Source organism: Tupaia chinensis, unplaced genomic scaffold, assembly GCF_000334495.1.
Source record: "Tupaia chinensis unplaced genomic scaffold, TupChi_1.0 Scaffold000232_1, whole genome shotgun sequence".
NCBI lineage: Eukaryota > Metazoa > Chordata > Mammalia > Scandentia > Tupaiidae > Tupaia > Tupaia belangeri.
The window spans coordinates 2,598,641-2,606,418 of NW_006159708.1; the positions used below are offsets into that span (position 1 = coordinate 2,598,641).

Genomic DNA, 7,778 nt, shown 5'->3' on the forward strand with positions numbered 1-7,778 from the left:
CTTCCAGGTTGCTTACTTTCAGAATTAGCAAAAATTGATGCAAAGCACCCAGCCCAGCAGCTGGTACATGGTTAAGTACTCAAAAATTGTTATTCTTTAGTATAACCTTTTGAATAACATCAAAACTTATTTTTGGGAACCAGCAGTTAGCGTAATGGCTATGTCGCTGGACTCCCACGTAGTCGACCACGGTTCGTGTCCCGGACCCGGTGGCTTAAAACTCACGCCGGGCGCGTGTGCGTGCGTGCCCAAGATCCCGAGAGGAGAATGGAGGAGAAGGGATTGCGGCGTGACCATCCCCCCTGGGGGGTGATTTCTCGCTTTCTGTCTCTATGTCTCTGTCTGTCTGGTGAGCGCACGCGCCCTACAGTGAAAATCTCTCCAAAAAAAAAACTTATTTTTAAGATTTAATTTCACTTATTATTTTTAAATTTGCTATCGGGCACATATGTTCACCAGAGAGGGCCAGAGAAGGGGAAAGTGAAAAACCAAGTTGCCAGGTCTAGGACTCTAACCACACTCAACCATGTGGGAGTTCAGTGCCCTAACCACTCCACCAAAACTTTTTAAAACCACATAGATGTGTCTATTAAGAAAATGTACTAGCATTGCGTTTCAATGGAAAGGAAAAAGCCTCACAAAATTTAAGAAAACAATTCCATCAAAATATGTCAAATACATGAAGTGTTACTGCAGGGAAATAAACACATGTGCAGGTGAGAGAGCTTGGTCTTTTAGTCAAGGATGAGTTATTGTACTATTACTAAATTACATTTTTGTTATTACAATAGGATCTTATTTAGGTTTTATTCTTTCACAATTCTGACCTGAGTCAGAGTGAAATGTAACTTTGTACCAACCAAAGGAAAAAGACTTTTTAAGCAAACAAATGACACAAGAATGCCAGGAACTTAACTTTTCAAGAGAGAAGAAAAAAAATATTAGAATTGTATTAAGTCTACATTTATAAATTATATGGAAAAAAAGACTTTTTAGGCAAACAAGTGACAGACTGCCAGGGCTTACCTTCTTAAGGTTTGCAAAATATAACTAAAATAGTCTAACAGTGCTGATGAGGCTGGTGATATGATATGCTATACAGAAATAATTCTTACACAAAGACAGATCCTAATTGAATAATAGAGTAAGCTTAGTTAATTTAGTTAATATTACATGAATGACAGGATTTTATTTCTTAAAAATAAAGCAGATTCTATTTCCCTGTTACTCTAAATTAGTTTTTTGAAAGGCATTTGAGAGAAAATAAAAATCCGACTCAGGATCTTTTTTTAAGAAGTTTATTTTATTCTTCTTCTGAGAGAGACAGAGAAACAGGTACCCCCAAAAGGGTCTTCACACCACAATCCAGCTCAGTCTCAGCCAGCCCAGGTCATGGGTATACACGTGTACCCAACATGAGCAGTGAGGTTCCAGGATGCAAACCTGGAACCCTCCCATGTGGGTCCAGTTACTTTATTGCTATGTCACTGGTTGGCCCTTGAATTCAGGACTTTTTCAAATAAAGAATAAGTCCTTCAGAAAACTGACACTGTTGTTCTTATTAAATACCTTACTATGCTGTTTTTTTATGAAGGATTAGACTGAAAATGGCCAAACCCAGTCCAATTTACAGACTTTAGGCCTGAAAGGGCACAAGAGATCATCTGTTTCCCATGCACCAAAGAGGAAACAGGCTCGGAGTGATTTGTCAGAAGATGCAGATTAGTACTGAGACAAAACCGGTGACTCTCAAAACCTAAGAACCCTCATTACAGCAAGCAGCTAGCAATATCTGAATCAATCTTAACACCACTTTCCTTAAGGGAAAGTGTACAGAGCTCCATTGTGACAACCCTTATGGTGCATCTGGGCTTATAGTCTGACCTGTAACTATAGCTCAGTAAAATTCGATTGTGAAGGAATGGTCTACATGTCTACATTATAGTTAAAGAACTAGAGGCTTCCTCCTTATGTGTTTTTTCTTCCTGCCCGAAAGTTTGGTATTTTTAACTACAGAAGCAGCAGAGTAACTATTAGGAAGCAGAAATTAGAAAACTGTCTTAGTAATTAGCAGATGGTATAACAGCCATGTCACTGGACTCCCACATGGCCCACCCTGGTTAGAGTCCTGGACCCAGAGGCTTGAAACTCACACCAGGTTCATGTGCGCATGTGTCCAAGATCCTGGGAGGAGAATGGAGAAGGAATTGTGGTTATGGTCATCACCCCTGGGGGGTGATTTCTCACTTTCCCTCTCACCTCCCCCCCTCCTCCCTGAAAGTGCATACCCTAAGGCAAAAACCTCTAAAAAATAAGAGAACTGTCTTTCCATGATTAAAATTAAACACATACCCATTGGTCTCTGGAGTAAAGGATGTTAAAATAATAAATCCTGACCCCATCTTGGATTCACTACCTAGGCAAATACTTTATTTATTTAACTTTTTAGTTTTGCTATATGGAGCACGTGTGTGCTAGAGAGAAAGAAAGTGTGAGAAACCGCCTCCCGACCACCATCATTCTGCAATCCCCTCTTCTCCATTCTCCTCTTGGGATTTTGGACACACAGGAACACCATGTTTTTCAAGTCTAGGATCCAAACTCTGGAGTCAGCCAGTGAGATCCTACTGCCCTTCTGGCAAGTAGAGTTTTCAGTGCACAAATCCAGTGAACGGGTCTGATTTTTCTGGCTACTACAAGCACAGGTTCATAGGCTATGAAATCATCATATTTTCAAACAAGAATGAGTAAGAAAACAACTACTAGTAATACAACATCCAAGCATTAACATATGCCCAACAAACAGTATTTTACATCATCAGATTATCTGCCAAAAACCTGTTTCCTGGCAAATAATAGTCACTGTTGTTATACTTAAACTAGTTATACATGTTGCTGCTTGCTCCTCAGAGAACATTCTATAGTCTTTCAAGAATAAAAACCTGCTTTGTTTGGCATACAACAGCAAATAGGTCTTGCAACATTTGCCAGAGGTAGTCAAACAGTTCAGTGCAAGCAATCACAAAATTTGGTCACCAACCAAACCAGAGCTAATCTTTCAGTTCCTGTAGATTAGAAGACAATATTAACTCACTCTTTCTGCTTGTTGACTTTTGCATCCCTTTATTTGTGTATTCAATGAACAAGTATCTCTGTGGGAACTCTAGGCCTTGTCAGTTTAATGACTTATCAGGTTTACTTTGGGCAAGTATCGATTATTCTTTTGTGAAATGAGTTAGATTCTTAAATGAAAAACAAACAACAAAAACTTTTCACACGGCATGGCTGCATTTCCCCTTTCTAACAAGGTTCGGTGGGTCCATCACGGCTCAGCTGCTTGTTACTGAGGATTTAACGTGATCCAAACAGAGGAAGAGATGAGACGAGGTCTCCAGAATCCTTCTCCAGGATCTCTGTGCGACCCTTTCCTTGACTGTGACCCGTTTGTGGGGACTAACTCCTTTCTCGCCGCTGCTCTTTGGGCTGAGTTTCTCGAGTCCAAAGACCTCACCCACCCGGGACCCTCCACCAAATCCTCGGCTTCGTCAGTGGAGGGGAGCAGTGTCCCCAGTGACCTCGGGGACAAAGGCAGAAAAGCCTAGCCGGCTCAGAGCGCTCCTCAATGCCTGAAGCCGCCCCAGGCCTCCCCGCCCAGGCCTTCGTCCCCAGTAGGAGGTGCCTGCCTCGGGGATCCCGGCGCCGTGCTGCCTGGCCCGCGTGGCCTCACCTGCCGCTCCCCGGAAGTCTCTGCCCTTACCCCCCGCGTCCTCGAAATCGAGGTCCCGAGACCTACAGGGCAGTCGCGCAGCCGGAAACTGGCCCCTGGACTTCCTCACTCCCGACGCGCGGCGGGGCCGACCGGTGGGCGGGACGCGAAGGCCGCGGCTTCCGCCTTCCTGCTTCCGGTCTGGAGGTGAGTTGGGAATGGGATCCTGAGGCCGATCCCCTGGCGCGATGTCGGGGAGCCTGGTGGCGGCCAGTGCGGAGGTTTAGTCCGGTGTCCAGCGGAGGCGGCCGCAGTGCGGGCGGAGCAAGGTGCGGCGGAGCCGACCCGGGGAACCGGGGGACCTGGGCTCTGCGTGCCCGCCCGGCCCGCGGCGGGGCGAGCAGCCCGCCCTTGCCGAGGCCCAGGGGCAGAGGTGAACTGTTGCCCCCCCGTTTGCCGATGGCCTGGTTAGGGTAAGGAAAAGGAGCCAGGGGGATATAGAAGGAAGGAGGGAAAGACAAAGGAAGTGTGGATTGCCGTGAAGTGCCAGCAGCTGCGCGGTCAGGCGCCACAAGGGTCTGGTCTGGATCTAGCCTGGTCGACCGCATTTGGGTGGAGGAAGGTGTTTTCACCTGGAATTGTGGGAGGCGGGATCGTTTGGGTTCAAATTCAGGTGCCGCGAGATGAGTGGCCTGTAGATGTGTACTCCTTTGTTGTGTTAACTGCCAAAACTTTGCCATGCACCAGGCCCTTAACTCCTACTTTACTCTTATTTTGCGAAGTTCTTTTGCCTATCTTTGAAACATGAGTTGACTTGTTACTGGGCTGGAAGAGCTGAGGAGCGAGCGAGTTCGGTAGAATGCAGTTCTGGCAGTGGGCGAAGGGGCATGAAGTTGACGTCTTAGGCAGTTTCATGTGTTGAGAAATTATTTTAGTTGAAAATGCTAAAAATATAGTGTTTTTTTTTAGAGGTTTTTGTTAATAGGGCGCGTGCACTCGCCAGACAGAAAGAGACAGAGAGAGAGAAAGCGAGAAATCACCCCCCCAGGGAGGATGGCCATGCCGCAATGCCTTCTCCATTCTCCTTTGGGGATCTTGGGCACTGCAAGCACACGCGCCCATCGTGTTTAAGCCTGCAGGTCTGGGGCTCAACCGCGGTAAACTGCATGGGAGTCCAGCGACAAAGCCATCACGCTAATTGCTGGTTCCATCAGTGATAGTTTTTTTGAGGTGATGGGATTGTGGATAATTTATACTTTGTTTCGGTTAGCTCTTTTGAAATGTGTAATGTACCAAGAACTCTTGAAGGATAAGGTGAGATTGGTGGCACAAATGGTGTGGTACCTCTGGGTGACCTGGACACACATGGAGGCCGATGTTGGGATCCCAGGTCCACCTGAACTCCAGGCACCTATGATCCTGGTTGGCTGGGAGGCTAAGGTAGATGGATCTGTTTGGGCAGACCCTGTTAAGGGTATCTCTCTTGAAAAAGAAACTTTTTTAAAAAAGATTTATTTAATTATTATTATCCAGTTATTACTTTTAAAATTTTGCTATAGGGCACATGTGCTCACCAGAGAGAGAGAGAGAGAGATAGAAAGGGGGAAAGTGAAAAAGCAAGCTGCCAGGTTTGGGACTTGTACTGCTGTCGGCTATGTTGGAGTCTAGTGCCTTAACCACCATGCCACTCCCAAAATATAAGGAAGGTGTTTGATTTTGTAATGCTATACCTAATCCAGTGAATGAATAATGACAGTATTTTTAATTAAATGTTCTAGATCTAGGAATGGATATAATGTGTAACATCAGTGAACCAATTCATCTTTTTATGTGTCATTGAACTTCATAACAGTTATTGAAATAAGTAATTTAGTAAAATATTTGATCTCTAGTAATTATAGTTTTCTTAAAGAACATTACAGTTATGGTAAGCTGAAACTAGGAAGAAATAGACATTACATGCTATAATGGACAGGTAGTTTTATATGTTATTTATCACTTTTGTATATAGAATTTATAATTTTTCTATTTAAAATTTTATTAAAGTTATCCTGAAATTTATGATTTCTTTCTTTTATTTATTCTTTTCAACTCAGCCACTATATAGAATTTAAACCTTTCAGAAGTGTATGGTGGATCTAAGAAGACGACAATCAAAGGTCATAGGAAGTTGTAATTGGCTCAGCAATAATCCCAGAACAGTTAGAGATCATCACTCAACCTAAGGTAGATGATTTTTAATCCCGGCTGAATTAAAAGTGGCTGGGAAAAGCCTCTGGGGTATAATATAGAATGTTGCTCAAGTCCACACTATCCTCATTTGTCAGATGACACCCCCACTCCAAATAACTCAAAAAGGAACAAATGCATGGTACCTGCTGTGACTATTATTTTTTTTCTTTAGAGAGGTTTTTGTTATGCTAACCAGAGAGATAGAAAGAAATCACCCCCGCCCCCCAGGTGGGCTGGCCACAGTCCCTTCTCCATTCCCTTTTCACAATTTTGGACACATATGCATGTGCCTCTGACATGAGTATCAAGCTGCCAGGTCTGGGACTCGAACCATAGCCATGTGGGAGTCCAGCAACATAACCATTACGCCATTTGCTGGTCCCATGGTTACTTTTCTAATTTATTCAATTATAGTTTTTCCAACAGGTGGTCAAAGATAAACAAGTATAAGATAGACATCACTTTTTGCTTATGCCTCTTGGCATATGAATGTGTGTATCATCATGGCTCCCTTACTTTCTTTTCCATTCCTGGAAATAGCCACCCATTACCTCCATTTCTCTGAGAACATTTCATATGTTCTGTGGCTTGTCTTTTTCAAACACTAAATTTGCCAGTTTGTATTTTTGTTAAGTTAGTAGTACTAAGTCATAAAATAACAAACAGGATTCATTTGTTTCCTGGAATGGACTGAGTACGAAATATCAAGATTCTTATATATAAAAAAAAGTCTGCTGCTAAATAAAGTTTGTTTTGAAACAGGAAGTATGTGAGAAAGCATTGTCCTTATCACAGTCACATGGCTTTTACTTTTATCTACTCTAACTTTACATCTCTTAAATATCACTATTCTGGTTGTCCTGGTTGAATTATTTTTTCCTAACTGGAGATATTAGTCCTTATGAAAATAGTACTAGTTAATATATTTACTAAAAATAAAACTAATGAGTAATAATGGAATTCTGAGTTAATTGTGTGATACAACTTTTTCAAAATTTGATCAACTACATGGGCTTTCTCCTCCTTTTCCCCTTCTCCAGTTTTCCTAACCGCTATAAGGATGTTTGACATAAAGGCTTGGGCTGAATATGTCGTGGAATGGGCTGCAAAGGACCCGTACGGCTTCCTTACAACAGTTATTCTGGCTCTTACTCCACTGTTTCTAGCAAGTGCTGTACTGTCCTGGAAATTGGCCAAGATGATTGAGGCCAGGGAGAAGGAGCAAAAGAAGAAACAAAAACGTCAAGAAAATATTGCAAAAGCTAAACGACTGAAAAAGGATTGAAGGACTGAACAGGTTCTGCAACCAGCGGCAAATCATTTGGGAAATTATACTGCTTTGGAAGGATCCATTATAGGTTTTTTTCTTTGGATTTCATGACAGTATTATTTAGTAAATGAAATCTGATTGATCATAAGGAAAATCATGTTCTGACCTCAATACTGTCTCTAGTAACTTTCAAGCTTGGGTGTAGTTTGTTGGCAGTACTGTAAATTAGCATTTACTGTGGCACAATGTCTTTATGCTGCCTGGGTCATTGCCATTTAGCAGCATGCATACTGAAATGAAAATATCCTATGGAGAAAAAGACAAGATGATGAACTCCATTCAAATAATGGTTTAAAATGGGATCCTGTTCTGGACAAAGGATATTAAGAATGTAAAAGTCTGAATTGTCATCTCCAAGGGGAAAAGTATGCTTTGGCTTAAAAGAGATACAGTACATTAATCACATCTTTGGTCATTATTGCTTATTTCTTGAAATAGAATCATTTCTGCCTTTCTTAAAGTAAAATAATATTAATCAAAAATAATATTTTCTGCGTTTTTCTGATTCTA

General features: G+C 42.2%; 1 protein-coding gene across 6 annotated transcripts; it reads left to right on the top strand.

Moving 5' to 3' along the window:
* The first annotated feature begins 2,285 nt into the window (after nucleotides 1-2,285).
* Nucleotides 2,286-7,778, top strand: SMIM15 (small integral membrane protein 15). Of its 6 annotated transcripts, none has more exons than XR_003549368.1 (3): nucleotides 2,286-3,913; nucleotides 5,803-5,932; nucleotides 6,979-6,997. XR_003549368.1 is itself a non-coding variant. In XM_014587747.2 (3 exons), the coding sequence occupies exon 3, from the start codon at nucleotides 6,999-7,001 to the stop codon at nucleotides 7,221-7,223; it is 225 nt and encodes a 74-aa protein (XP_014443233.1). In that variant the 5' UTR covers nucleotides 3,920-4,035; nucleotides 5,803-5,932; nucleotides 6,979-6,998; the 3' UTR covers nucleotides 7,224-7,778. The 6 variants fall into 6 exon arrangements, 5 of the variants coding, with proteins under 5 accessions (XP_006148391.1, XP_006148390.1, XP_014443233.1 ...); XM_014587747.2 differs by lacking the exon at nucleotides 2,286-3,913 and adding an exon at nucleotides 3,920-4,035 and having other exon boundaries at nucleotides 6,979-7,778; XM_006148330.3 differs by lacking the exon at nucleotides 2,286-3,913 and adding an exon at nucleotides 4,042-4,179 and having other exon boundaries at nucleotides 6,979-7,778.

Excerpts from the sequence above, each read along its gene's own strand:
- SMIM15 (XM_006148329.3), top strand. The coding sequence starts at position 6,999 with ATGTTTGACATAAAGGCTTGGGCTGAATATGTCGTGGAATGGGCTGCA.